Genomic DNA, 15,057 nt, shown 5'->3' on the forward strand with positions numbered 1-15,057 from the left:
GAGAGAGCAGTACGGAGGCTCCACCTAGATCCCCCATCATCTGATAAACACATAGAAACAATGTATTCAGTCAGTGTGTGTGTTTCCTACAGATGGGTCCAGTAATGGGAACCCACCAGAGAGATGTCCCCGTCCTCTGTATTCCCGGGATTCCACACAGGAAGGTCGCACCATCCTCCACCATCATCAGGTAGGTGGGACTGAGCAACCAGAACAAATACGTTGTAGAATTCTACGCTTCAAAATAACATTCTTTTATTTCATCTCTTGTTTCCTTTTATAAATCTGTTTTATCATATTTGGGGTTTAGGGAGAAAAACTGAAAGACATCAAAGTTGAGGTTAAAGTAGAAAAAGAAGAGAAGTCCGGGGATCCGCAGTTTATGGAGGAGGGAGGTCCTCTGTATTCCCGGGATTCCATACAGGAAGATCACACCATCCCCCACCATCATCAGGTAGGTGGGGTTGGACATCTAGACCTAAATATATATTCTAAGCCATGAGATGACGTTCTTCTGTGTAGTCTCTTGTTTTACTTCAACATCTGAAGTGCAGCCTTTGTTACCCATCCCCCATCCCCGTTTCTAGCTACTTTGGGGGCCCTACATTTTTCATCCCCATTTTTATTTTTTAATATACATTTATTTCCTCTGCGGGTCTTAAGCCCAGACACATCGCTGGTCCTCTTCATCCTTGTGTTCTTCCAATGGAGGGTACATACTGAATGACGTGTCATTTGTATCCTTTATGTCTCCCTTGAGTTGATGTTTTCTATTATTTTTGGTGAAGGGTGAAGAACGGATTAATATAAAAGCTGAGGTTAAAGAAGAAGAAGTAGAGACGTATGTGGGGGGTGATCAGCCATTCACGGAGGAGGTCGGGATGATTATGAAAAGTGAACAGGAGGACGTTTCTCTACCTTTTGACACAGGTAGGTAACAGACATTGTGGAAAAAACAGGTCAAAGTCTCATTTTACTTCTAAGTATAAGGATTGTAGTGTAAAAAAGAAAAGTTAGATAATTATCAGATCTTCACATCATCCTATAGGCAGGTTCTAAAATGTTATATATGTTTTTGCCTATTAAAGGGTTAATGTGTGGTGTGGTAAGAGTTAACACTTGGTGCTGTGATGTTCCTTCCCCTTCATGTGTCACTTCCTGATTCTGAACCGGATCGGACCTGGTGGGTCTGTTCCTGTATGGGATTTGATCAGTGAGGACGCTGTAAAGAGCTGAACTGACCTTTTGTTGGAGTTTCCCCTTAGTGGGACTCCTGGATGGGTTCCATGCAGGGCCGGGACAAGGGATGGGCAGGGCAAGGGGTGTAGCTGCCCTGGGCACAATGGTTTACTGTAGGGATGGGGCACCTTCCTTCTGTTACAAGGCTGATAGGAGTAGTGATAGTGACAGTGATTTAGACAAGGGAGTGACTGATCGGTGTAGGATCCCCTAAACTTGCACATCATGAATGAGGAGTGGGTGCAGTTTGGCATCTTTGCCCTGGGCACTGGATGACCTTGTGCCAGCACTGGTTCCAAGGACTGGACTTTTGATGCCATTTACTGGGATGCAACTAAGCTATAAAAAGTTATGAACAACGCCGCACAGCCAAATCAGGTACATTGTTATTAGAGAGAGGAAATGCAATTGTCAGTACCTGTAAGTGTGTATGACCTCATTGGTGGTGCACTGGAGTTGGCACATCTGGATTATTGATCTGCTCATTTAATTTTTCACTGAACACATGCTTCTTGTACTGTATGCTTCACATGATTGCATATTTTCCATCAGATTCATTCCCTTATGTTCCAGTATAAGTGAGTGAAATCTCCCTACCACCTTTTCTATGTATTCCATTTATTGGAGTGCGGCTCTTTCCAATATTTAATATCTATGAATAGTTTATTTGTCACAGATACTGGTACACCGGTGTATTTAGGTGTGTGTATATATACAGTGTACCACCTCCTTCAACCCTTGCTTTGCCGCTAATATATGATATACATCGGAGATTTTAAGCACTGACAAGCCGACTGTTGGCTGTCAGGAGGAAGTGATCAGGTGGCTGTATAACTTCCACACCACCTCTCTCCTCACGTGCACCCCTGCCATGTTTCACCCCACTTGTGGGCCCAGGACCTCCATGGTGGGTGTCGCCACATAGAGGTGAGTGATTGAATGTTAATTTACTGATCTCCCTTCCCTAATAAGAACCTGGAAGCTACAGTGCATCTGGAAAGTATTCACAGCCCTTCCTTTTTTCCACATTTTGTTATGTCACAGCCTTATTGAAAAATTGATTAAATTCATTATTTTCCTCAAAATGACAACGTGAAAGAAGTTTGTTTGAAATCATGATTTGGAAAGGCACACACCTGTCTATATAAGGTCCCCACAGTTAACAGTGCATGTCAGAGCACAAACCAAGCCATGAAGTCCAAGGAAATGTCTGTAGACCTCTGAGACAGGATTTTATTGAGGCACAAATGTGGGAAAGGATACAGAAAGCTTTCTGCAGCATTGAAAGTCCCAATGAGCACAGCGTCCTCCATCATCCATGAATGGAAAAAAAATGGAACCACTGGGACTCTTCCTAGAGCGGGCCACTAAACTGAGCAATCGGGGGAGAAAGGCCTTAGTCAGGGAGGTGACCAAGAATCCGATGGTCACTCTGACAGAGCTTAGTGGCCTCCATCATCTGTAAATTGAAAATATTTGGAACCACCGGGACTCTTCCTAGAGCGGGTCACCAAGCTGAGCGATCGGGGGAGAAGGGCCTTAGTCAGGGAGGTGACCAAGAACCCGATGGTCACTCTGACAGAGCTACAGCATTTCTCTGTGGAGAGATGAGAAACTTCCAGAAGAACAACCATCTCTGCAGCACTCCACCAATCAGGTCTGTATGGTAGAGTGGCCAGACGGAAGCCACTCCTCAGTAAACGGCACATGACAGCCCACGTGGTGTTTGCCAAAAGGCACCTGAAGGAGTTTGACCACGAGAAATAAAATGGTCTGATGAAACAAAGATTGAACTCTTTGGCCTAAATGGCAAGCATCATGTCTGGAGGCAATCAGGCATCTCTCATCACCTGGCCAATACCATCCCTACAGTGAAGCATGGTGGTGGCTGGGAGACTAGTCAGGATCGAGAGAAAGATGAATGCAGCAATGTACAGAGACATTCTTGAAGAAAACCAGCTCCAGAGCGCTCTGGATCTCAGATTGGGATGAAGGTTCATTTTCCAACAGGACAATGACCCTAAGCACAAGATTACAAAGGAGTGGCTATGAGACAACCTTGTGAATGTCCTTGAGTGGCTCAGCTCAGACTTGATCCCGATTAAACATCTCTGGAGAGATCTGAACATGGCTGTGCACCGATGCTCCCCATCCAACCTGATGGAGCTTGAGAGGTCCTGCAAAGAAGAATGGGAGAAACTGCCCAAAAAATAGGATCTTTATAACAGCTTATCTGTAAAATTCTTTTCTTGGAGTATATCACGGGACACAGAGCAGTCATAGTAATTACTATGTGGGTTATATGCCACCTATAGGTGAATGGACAGGCACGTGTTGGGTTTTTTGGTTTGAGAAGGGCATTGGTGTGTGAGGAGGGAAACCTTATACTCAATCCTGGCGGAGACTGGAAGCCAGTGGAGTGAGTGGTGAATAGGGGTAATGTGCTCCTGTTTCTGCACTCTCATCAGGATCTGTGCTGCAGAGTTTTGGATGTACTGAAGCCTCTGTAGACTCTTTCTAGGAATCCCAATAAGAAGTGCGTTAGTTGTCCAGTCTTCTAAGCACAGAGCTCTTCTTAGCACTTCATTAACCGTGACCAACACCTTAGACACTGGTGAAAAAACTGAGGTACTCCCAGTATGGGAGGGGTTATATAGAGGGGGACTTCCTGTCTTTTGAGTGCACCAGTGTCCATTCACCTATAGGTGGCGTATAACCTACATAGTAATTACTATGGCTTCCCTGTGTCCTGTGATGTACGATGAAGAGTCTTGAGGCTCTAATATGTACTTAAGTATTGAGCAAAGGCTGTGATACTTATGTACATGGTATTATTTTTTTTGTTCTTTATTTTTAATAAATCTGCAAAGATTTCAAACAAATTTCTTTCATGTTGCCTTTATGGGGGATTGTTTGTAGAATTTTGAGGAAATTAATAAATGTAATCCATTTTGAAATAAGGCTGTAACATAACAACAAAATGTGGAAAAAGTGAAGCACTGTGAATACTTTCCAGATACACTGTATGTGGGCGACATCACTTCCGGGTCCGGCTGTCACTTTCCCGGGTTGCTGTGGTTGGAGAAAAGTGAATGGAGCACAATATGTACTTCATGACCTTCAATGGAAGGCGGATGAGACATCACTGGTCACACAGACCCCTAAAGTCACATTAAAGGGTTCGTTTTCCTAATACAGAAAAACTGTAAAGGTGACCCAACACCGGACCCCCTTCACCCCCCACCCCCACCCCCGGTCCTCACTGTACTTACTGTCAGACATCCTCTACTCTCAGGACTCTCTCACCACTCCAATGGTCGGGGGATATGAAATACCCCACTGCTCTGTCTTCTCCATACTGAGCTGCCAGGATGGACCAGATAGATTCTGATTGGTCAGACCCATCACATGTAAAGCGGGGTCCAGGAGGGTGGGGAGGGGATCTGGTGTTTGTTCAGCTTTACAGTTCTTCTGTAGAGGTGATCTAACCCTTTAATAAACCATTGCACTAACAGCTTAGGTTGTCTCCACACTGTTACAGTTGTACCCGGTTCCATGCCAGAGCTCTGTGAAAGTGACTGTTAGACCAAATAGATTTTTTTTCTTGATGACTCAGCTTGGAGTCCATATATGACCTGCAAACTCTTCATCATATAAAATCCAGCCAATCCGATGTAGTAACAATCCACTAACGCGTTTTGGATAATGAAGCCTCAGTCATAGCTATTTATTATTATAGAATTAGCAGATGATATATGGACTCGGTGTGAAGACTTTTCTGGTTGATTTTGGAGGGAGAACAGGAGCCCAGCTGTGAGATCGGCATTTCCACTTATTCCACCGACGGGGAGGAGGAGCCAAAACTCCACTTATTTGTCATCTACTGAGATTTATTCTATTTTTTTACTTCTTTCCAACAGATGGATGTGATGTCAGGAATTCCTCGGAGAGACGTCTTCTATTATCTGCTGATTGTAAGTCAGAAGATAATGTCATCACACAGGATCCTCCAGGAGGAAATCCAAATACACAAAATATACATCACAGACCTTCCTGTCCGGAGACATCAATGGATCCCTCTGATCAGGGGGAATCTTCTCATCAATCACATACTATGATTGGAAATATCCATGTAAGATCTCACACTGCAGATCCATCAACAGATCCTTCTAATCCCGAGGAAACTTCCTCACCCCATGAAGGAGATCACCGAGGTGACAATCTATTCTCATGTTCCGAGTGCGGGAAATCTTTCACTCGGAAGGGAGCATTTACTAGACACCAGAAAATTCACACAGGTGAACGTCCTTATTCATGTTCGGAGTGCGGCAAATCTTTCACTCAGAAACATAACCTTTTGCGACATCAGAAATATCACATGGGTGACCTTCCCTATTCGTGTTCAGAGTGCGGGAAATCATTCCCTCAGAAAGGAAACCTTATTCAGCACCAGAAAGTTCACATGAGTGAGCGTCCTTTCCCTTGTTCTGAGTGCAGGAAATCTTTCACTCAAAAAGTAGACCTTGTTAAACATGTTAGAATTCACACAGGTGAGCGTCCTTATTCATGTTCAGAGTGCGGGAAATCATTTACTGAAAAAGCTGCCCTTGTTACACACCAGAGAATTCACACAGGTGAGTGTCCTTATTCGTGTTCAGAGTGCGGGAAATCTTTCAATCATAAAGGAGCACTTGTTACACATCTTAGAATTCACACAGGTGAGCGTCCTTATTCATGTTCAGAGTGCGGGAAATCTTTCAATGGCAAAGAAGACCTTGTTAAACATCTTAGAATTCACACAGGCGAGCGTCCTTATTCATGTTCAGAGTGTGGAAAATCTTTCACTCGGAAACAAGAACTTGTTACACATCTTAGAATTCACACAGGTGAGCGTCCTTATTCATGTTCAGAGTGTGGGAAGTGTTTCAATCATAAAGGACCTCTTGCTATACATCTTAGAATTCACACAGGTGAGCGTCCTTATTCATGTTCAGAGTGCGGGAAATCTTTCACTCGGAAAGAAGCACTTATTCAGCACCAGATCGTTCACACGGGTGAGCATCCTTTCCCTTGTTCAGAGTGCGGGAAATCTTTCATTCACAAAGGAGCACTTGTTACACATCTTAGAATTCACACAGGTGAGCGTCCTTATTCATGTTCAGAGTGTGGGAAATCTTTCACTCATAAAGGAGTCCTTGTTAAACATCAGAGAATTCACACAGGTGATCGTCCATAATCACATTTAGTGTAAGAAATCTTTTATTAGGAAAAATAATCTTGTTGAACATCAGAGTGAACGTCCTTATTTGTGTTCAGAGTGCGGGAAATCTTTCACTAGGAAAGGAAACCTTTTGCAACACCAGAGAATTCATAGGAGTGATCTTCCTTATTGATGTTGTAGATCAGGGATCTCCACACTTCGGCCCTCCAGCTGTTGCAGAACTACACATCCCATGAGGCATTGTAATACTCTGACATTCACAGACATGACTAGGCATGGTGGGAATTGTAGTTCCTGAACATCTGGAGGGTCATAGTATGAAGAGCTCTGTTGTAGACGAGTCAGCCTGGTGCAGGTTTAGGAGCGGGTTAATAGTAGAGGGCGGGTACTTGTTTATTAAGCAGCTGGTCAGAGAGGCTGGTGGATGTCTGTTCAATATTGAGTTGGCCCTCCCTTTGCAGCTATAACAGCTTCAACTCTTCTGGGAAGGCCGTCCACAAGGTTTAGGAGTGTCTATGGGAATGTTTGACCATTCTTCCAGAAGAGCATTTGTGAGGTCAGGTACTGATGTTGGACGAGAAGGCCTGGCTCGCAGCCTCCGCTCTAATTCCTCAAACTCGCTCATCCATGTCTTTATGGACCTTGGTTTGTGCACTGGTGGACAGTCATGTTGGAACAGGAAGAGGCCACCCCCAAACTGTTCCCACAACGTTGGGAACATGAAATTGTCCAAAATGTCTTGGTAGGCTGATGCCTTAAGAGTTAAGAATATATCCGCCTCCGGCATCTCTGCAGGAACTGGGATGGGTTTTGCATGAAGGGTGGTATCAGATTCTATTATCCACCATTCCACCATTATATTTGTCAAATCTCAGGAGAATTCAGGCCGTCTTTGATGCCTATGGCTGTCCAACACCATATTAGGTGAGAATATTGCGAGCGAGTATATTGTTTATATTTATATATAAATATATAAATAGTATATATACTATTATTCTATATTTGTATTTGTTACTATATATTGAAGACCTAATACTGTAGTATTGAAAGATTTCGATATGTTTTATTATAATTTTGTTTGGAAAAACGATCAGATTGAAATAAAAATGTGAACTTACAGTATATTATCCACCAAATAGAGTAACTAGATGTGAGGGAAATTCACCTGAGACCACACTCTGGATCAAGTTAAGAAGTTTTCTTTATTTGACTCATATGAGGAGACAAGTTACAACAAAAGGACAGATATTTACCCATTGGTTCTGATCTCTATGACCCCTGCAATAGGGCAGCATACATAGAGTTCAGCCTTATGGGCTCCTGTCTGCCTAACAATTGTAAAACTTGCATTTATATAACTTTAAAAGCCTTATCTTAGCCATCTCTCCTAGATCTGATTGGTTGCTAAGATCTACTTCAATGTAATTAACCATATATCTGACACCTGTCCTTCAACCAGACAAACGTATTCTTTCCCAGAATTCCTATATGTTCATTAAAGTGATTTATAACTGGTTTTGTCCAATTAAAAACACCTGTTTAGAGACGGTATGGCACCCAGCCGTGTTAAATCAAACCCTCCTGGTCCTGATAAGACTCCACCAACTCAAGGATAACAGAATTATGATTTTGGGAGGATGAACTTGCAATGACCCCACCTTATGTATTATGTCTTAACAGTTTAAATGAGGGCACAAGCAGACCTTTTGACCCTGTCAAACTTAAAGTGGTTGTAAACCCTTACAACACACTTTGACCTACAGGTAAGCCTAGATTAAGGCTTACCTGTAGGTCCAAGAAATATCTCCTAAACCTATGCGGTTTAGGAGATATTTGCCCGAAGACAGGCACCGTTGTCTACAGCGCGCAGGCGCACTGAGCGTGGCATCTTCAACGACGGAGATGCCGCACGTGTCGGCTCCTGTGCGCATGCGCGGGAGTGACGTCATCGCCGCTTCGCCCAATGACAGCGGCGGAGCTGCGAGACCCCACCGAGAAGATGGATGTGCCGGACTACAGGGGACAGCGGTGACAGGTAAGTGACACATAATGGACTACTATTTGATGCATAGTAGTCCATTATGCTTTGCCTTTGCAGGTAATGAAAGAGGAAGTAAACCCATCAAGGTTTACTTCCTCTTTAAGGTACTGTACATAACTTTCCCATATGCCACATAATTATTTTTAAACCACCTGTATTGGATGTTTTATCTTATCAAGCTGTAGTTCAACTGCTGTCAAAATGTTTCTTTTCTAATTAGTGAACTTAAAGACTAATGCCGCGTACACACGGGCGGACTGTATGGCGTACTTAGTCCGTCATACAATCCGACGGACAGTCCGTCATACTTTCGACTGAACGGACTTGACCACACACGGATGCACAAACAGTCCGTCGAAAGCTTGCGCGATGACGTGTACAGCACGTACGACGGGACTAGAAATAGGAAGTCCAATACACAGCAAAGCACCCTTCCGCCGTGTAAATCCTTTCTGAGCATGCGCCATTCTTAGTCCGTCGAACTAGCCTACTGACGAGCGGATTGTCCGCTGAAACCAAAGTACGACGGACAGGATTTAGAAAAATCTGAAATACTTAGTACGCCAGACTGCACGCTGAAAAAGTCCGCTGAAGCCCACACACGAGCGGACTGTCCGCTGAAATGTGTTTCGACGGACTAAGTACGCCATACAGTCCGCCCGTGTGTACGCGGCATAAAATGAACTATCTTATCTCTGTGATTTATATTCATTTCAAGGACTCGAAACAACTCTGAGTCTAAGCAATCTTTTGCAAGCATGCATAAATGATTATAAAGCCTGCATCTAATTTCTCTAACACTAGACCAGAATGATTTATAGTGATGTCTAATGTGTAAGTTTACTATGAAGAGGCATGAAGGATATTAATTAAATGAGTGTGGTGTATTTTGCTAATGGTTTTAGAACATTGTTAAAAATTCATATATTTGTGCATCAATTTCACTTTGTTTTTTATTTTGCCATAATTAAAAAGAGGGATGAGCCAAATGTGCATGGGTTTTTATTCAGCGAAGGTTCAGCAAATGCTAATGAAGGTTGGAGAGTCAAGGTTGGTGAACCCTTTTGTGCCACTATGAGACCTCTTAGTCCCAGTCCATTATTGGAGATGCAGGAGTTGATATAATCGAAAGGCTGGTTTTACATGGAGGGTTGGTGAGTGCGCATTCTACACACATGGTTGGTGGATGTAAGGAAATGCCGGAAAACCGACATGGGCGCACTGGCGCACGCGCTGGTTTGCACACAGACGCAGCTCGCTGGCGCATGGGAATGCGCACTTGGCGCCAGTCGCCGCCAGATAGTTTACTTTAGGGGCTCCTAACTACCAATTCCTGCTGATCGGTCTTTAGCTGTTGTCCTGTTGCTCTGAAACCCGTGTTGTCCTGCTGATACCCGTTGCTGACCTTGGCTTCCGTTGACGCTGCCTCTGGACTCTGTCTGATCTCTGGTTCCTGATCCCGGCCTTCTCCCCGACTTATCTCTGCCAGATGCTCAAGTACTTCGCTGCCCGCCTGCTGACAACCCCAGCTTCCTCCCTGACCTGTTCCAGCCTGATGTGCCTGTACCTTGCTGCCCGCCTGTTGACAAGCCCGACTTTCTTGATGACCCTGCTTCTGTGCCCTGCTCGGCTCAGCACTACGGTCTGAGTGTCTGCCACCTGCGACCTGATCTGCCACTACAGTCCTGCGACCAGCTGCGACTTCCTGCTGCAAGTCTTTAGGTTTTCACCTACAGGCACTTGTGTGCTTCCGGTCCTTGGGCTCCTTCTCTTCCACTCTCAGCGGGACCTGGACCGGAGATACAAGAAAGGCCGACCTCGTCACTTCAGTCTCCCTTCAGGTACATGACAGTGGAGCACTATAAGAATGAGTTGATTTATAGCGCGCCAATACTTTCATGACAGTGATTGGATTTCTTTTGAGTGATTATTTTATATGATTTGATGGACTTTGTTTGGTTTATTTAATTCTTTTTTTTTCATTTACTAGTGAGCACATGTTAGCGCCTTACTTTTGACCATTTTACAAGGACGGAAACCTCATCAAGCAGAAGTGACTGGGGACATAGAATTATCAGTCCTTTTCTCTGTAGCCTCAGCTGCACAGATGAAGGAATAAGAAGTGCTCCAAGGCTTCCTGCTCATTCCCAAATTGAAGCATAGTAAGCACAGTTTACTATGCTTCAGCGATGAATGGACACATGAGTGATTGATACTGATCGCTTACTGTGTCCATTCAGAAAATATTAAAGCTATATTTCACTAAAAATACAATAACATAACTCACAGAATCCCAGCTAAATTTAAAAGATAAAACTGAGTTCATAAATAAAAGGATGAGATGAAAAAAAATCTACAGGCTGGGCTCTGGGATCGGAGAGACAGAGGGAGAGAAACAAAATTACAGAGATAACAAACTCAGGAACAGAGCTAACATTAGAGCCAGCGCACAGGGAGGGGGATTAGTGAGGGATGACTGTTTCTTTCTCAGCAGATAAAAGCTGGCAGCGGGGAGAGCTGGAGAGACCAACTTTCAGCTGCTGGAGGAAGAGTTCTGCAATTGCCATCCATCACTAATCCCCCCTCTCTGCGTGGGCCCCCTACAAGAGGATCAGTGGTCCCCTCTATTAGCGGCCCTATGTGCTAGAACCAATCCCCCCTGCAATGCAGCCAGAGGGGGGGAAGAGGAGGAGAGCTGCAAGGGGAAGCAGAAGAGAATTGGTGTCTGCAATAAGACAGTACAGCTGGACCTCCTGCTCAGCAGGTGCCTTGGCCCCCCCATTGATCTGATGGGTTATGGGCCCAGTACAGGAGGGCTGGCTGTACTTCCTGATCAGTGGCTCTGATAATGCCTATAACTGCATACAATTTGGCAGTAGGCTGCAGAAACATGTAGGCCAATTGTTTTTTTTCTGCCTGTTTGTCACTGGAATCAGCTTTGATCAGATCTTGGATCTAGTAACCCAGAAGCGATGTTATGACATCACTTTCAGTTTACAGAAGACTTAAAGGCGCCAAATTATAAAAATATGACAGTATTCAGAACTGCCAAACATGGCGTTTTGAATGCTTATAAGTGCTAAGGAGGGATTTGGGGTCTTATAGATACCCAGATCCCTCCATAAAGAGGACCTGTCACTGCCTATTACTGTCATAAGAGATGTTTACATTCTTTGTGACAACAATAAAAGTGATCAGAAAAAAATAATTAAGAGGGATGTGTAAAAATTTAAAAAAGACAAAAAAAATTAAAGTGCCCCATCCCTCCATGCTCGCGCGCAAAATGAGCGCATACGTAAGTAGCGCCCCCAAATGTAAACAGTGTTTAAACCACACTTGTGAAGTATCGCCGCGATCGTTAGCGTGAGAGCAATAATTATAGTACAAGCCCTCCCCTGTAGAAGTTTTTGATCGCCTGTGGAGATTTTTAAGTACCGTAGCAATTTTAAAGCTTGACATGTTGGGTATCTATTTACTCAGCATAACATCATCTTTCACATCATACAAAAATATTGGGCTAACTTTGTTTTTTTATTCATGAAAGTGTATTTGTTCCAAAAAAAAATTCATTTGAAAGACATAAAATACAACAATCGCCATTTTATTCTCTAGGGCAGGGATCTCCAAACTAGGGCCCTCCAGCTGTTGAGGAACTACACGTCCCATGAGGCATTGTAAAACTCTGACATTCACAGATATCACTAGGCATGATGGAAATTGTAGTTCCTGAACAACTGGAGGGCCATAGTTTGGAGATCCCTGCTCTAGGGTAAGGATGAGCTAAATACCCCCGGTTCGGTTTGCACCAGAACATGCAAACAAGAAAAAAATATGTTTGAACATCTGAACACCATTAAAGTCTATGGGACAGGAACATAAAAAATCAAAAGTACTAATTTTAAAGGTTTATATGCAAGTTATAGCCATAAAAAGTGTTTGGGGACCCGGGTTCAGCCCAGGGGGACATGTATCAATGCAACAATGCAACCGTTTTTTTCTGGAGCAGTGAGTTTCATAATGCTTAAGGTAAAACAATAAAAATGAAATATTCCTTTAGTCTGCCTGTAAAGTAGTCTTTCCGATGTTTATTACAATACCACAGCAAAATTAGATTTCTAAAGGAAAAATGTCATTTAAAATTGCTTGCGGCTGTAATGTATTATCAGATCCTGGCAATATATATTAAAATAACTTTTAAAAAAAACAGCATGCAGTCCCGCCCAGTCCATTTGGGTCTGGTATGGATATTAAGGGGAACTCCACTCCAAATAAAAAAAAATGGCATGGGTCCCCCTCAAAATCCATACCAGGTGACTGCCCCCCCTGAACCATACCAGGCCGTTTGCCCTCAACATGGGGATGGTGCTTTGGGGTCAAATTTTTGGACAATTCCTTTATTAAAAAATAAAATAAAAAAGTGTCCCGAAATGTCCATGCATCTTAAATCACAATGGCTTAGGCATGAAGGAGGGTTAAAGACCAGAAAATCTGTCCATCCAGAGTCTCTGGTTTATAGACCAGATTCATCCTAAATATAGAACCATTTATCTAACTGTCCATCTGGAGTTGCTGGATTGTAGAACAGACACATAATAAATATATAGATGGAGATATTTTCCTATTATATTGAGTGGAACACGGAAACAGGAAGAGTGTAATTGTACAGACACAGGAAGTGATACCACAACTGGAGAGGAAGTGATGTCAGATGCAGACGGGAAGTGATAGATGCACAGGAAGTGATGTAACTAATGGACAGGAAGTGATGTAGGGGTCTAAAAAGGACATCCTGGGTGTGGGGTGAGTTATGAAGAAGTAAAGAGAAAACATTGTCGGAGCAGGACACGAGGATCTCTATGAGGACATCATGATGGAGAATCAGCCGCCCCTCACATCACCGGGTAAGAGGAGACTTTATTGTAAAGGAGAGAGCAGTACGGAGGATCCACCTAGATCCCCCATCATCTGATAAACACATAGAAACAATGTATTCAGTCAGTGTGTGTGTTTCCTACAGATGGATCCAGTAATGGGAACCCACCAGAGAGATGTCCCCGTCCTCTGTATTCCCGGGATTCCACACAGGAAGGTCACACCATCCCCCACCATCATCAGGTAGGTGGGACTGAGCAATTAGACCTCAAATACGTTGTAGAATTCTATGCTTCAAAATAGTCTCTTATTTCCTTTTATAAATCTGTTTTATCACATTTTGGGTTTAGGGTGAACAACTGAAAGACATCAAAGTTGAGGTTAAAGTAGAAAAAGAAGAGAAGTTCGGGGATCCGCTGTCTATGGAGGAGGGTGATGCTCTGTATTCCCGGGATTCCACACAGGAAGATCACCCCATCCCCCACCATCATCAGGTAGGTGGGACTGAGCAATTACAACATAAAAGTATTCTAAGCCATGAGAAGATATTTTTCTATCAAAATTCTTGCTCTATTTATATATTGTTCTGTCATCTTTTGGGGTTTAGGGTGAGAGATTTTCTTGAGTTGACTTTAATAGATGTTTTCTATTGTTTTTGGTGAAGGGTGAAGAACGGATCAATATAAAATCTGAGGTTAAAGAAGAAGAAGTAGAGACGTATGTGGGGGGTGATCAGCCATTCACGGAGGAGGTCGGGATGATTATGAAAAGTGAACAGAAGGACATTTCTCTACCTTTTGACACAGGTAAGTAACAGACATTGTGGAAAAAACAGGTCAAAGTCTCATTTTTACTTCTAAGTATAAGGATTGTAGTGTAAATTTTTTTTTTTTAGATAATTATCAGATCTTCACATCATCCTATAGGCAGGTTCTAAAAGGTTAAATATGTGTTTGTCTACTAAAGTGTTAATGTGTGGTATGGTAAGAGTTAACACTTGGTGCTGTGATGTTCCTTCCCCTTCATATGTCACTTCCTGATTCTGAACCGGATCGGACCTCGTGGTCTCTTCCTATATGGGAGGTGATCAGTGAGGAGGCTGTAAAGAGCTGAACTGAACTTTGTGGTGGAGTTTCCCCTTTGTGGGACCCCTGGATGGGTTCCAAGCAGGGCCGGGACAAGGGGTGGGCTGGAGGTGTGGCTGCCCTGGGCACAATGGTTTACTGTAGAGATGGGGGCGCCCTACTTCTGTTACAAGGCTGATAGGAGTAGTGATAGTGATTTAAACAAGGGAGTGACTGATCGGTGTAGGATCCCCTAAACTTGCACATCATGAATGAGGAGTGGGTGCAGTTTGGCATCTTTGCCCTGGGCACTGGAAGACCTTGTCCCAGCACTGGTTCCAAGGACTGGACTTTTGATGCCATTTACTGGGATGCAACTAAGCTGTAAAAAAATATTAACAGTGCCGCACAGCCAAATCCGGTACATTGTTATTAGAGAGAGAGAGAAAATGCAGTTGTGATTCTGTATATCGCTCAAATGTACTTCTATAGAACCTGGATAGAATGGTAAATATAACTTTATTCACCAAAGCAGTGATTACATAGTAGGCGAGTTTGAAAAAAGACACAAATCGAACCTATGTGTGTGATTTTATGTCAGTATTACATTGTATATCCCT

At 43.4% G+C, this 15,057-nt stretch overlaps 1 protein-coding gene across 1 annotated transcript in view; it reads left to right on the forward strand.

The window, feature by feature from the left end:
* Nucleotides 1–15,057, forward strand: part of LOC143955175 (uncharacterized) — a 74,743-nt gene that overhangs the window by 27,066 nt on the left and 32,620 nt on the right. The window contains 4 exon segments of the mRNA XM_077465267.1: nucleotides 93–190; nucleotides 311–454; nucleotides 789–930; nucleotides 5,160–6,461. Coding sequence (XP_077321393.1) covers nucleotides 93–190; nucleotides 311–454; nucleotides 789–930; nucleotides 5,160–6,461 — 1,686 coding nt within the window.

This window comes from Lithobates pipiens, unplaced genomic scaffold (genome assembly GCF_037356315.1).
Source record: "Lithobates pipiens isolate NorthernLeopardFrog02 unplaced genomic scaffold, aLitPip1_a1.2 Scaffold_35, whole genome shotgun sequence".
Lineage (NCBI taxonomy): Eukaryota > Metazoa > Chordata > Amphibia > Anura > Ranidae > Lithobates > Lithobates pipiens.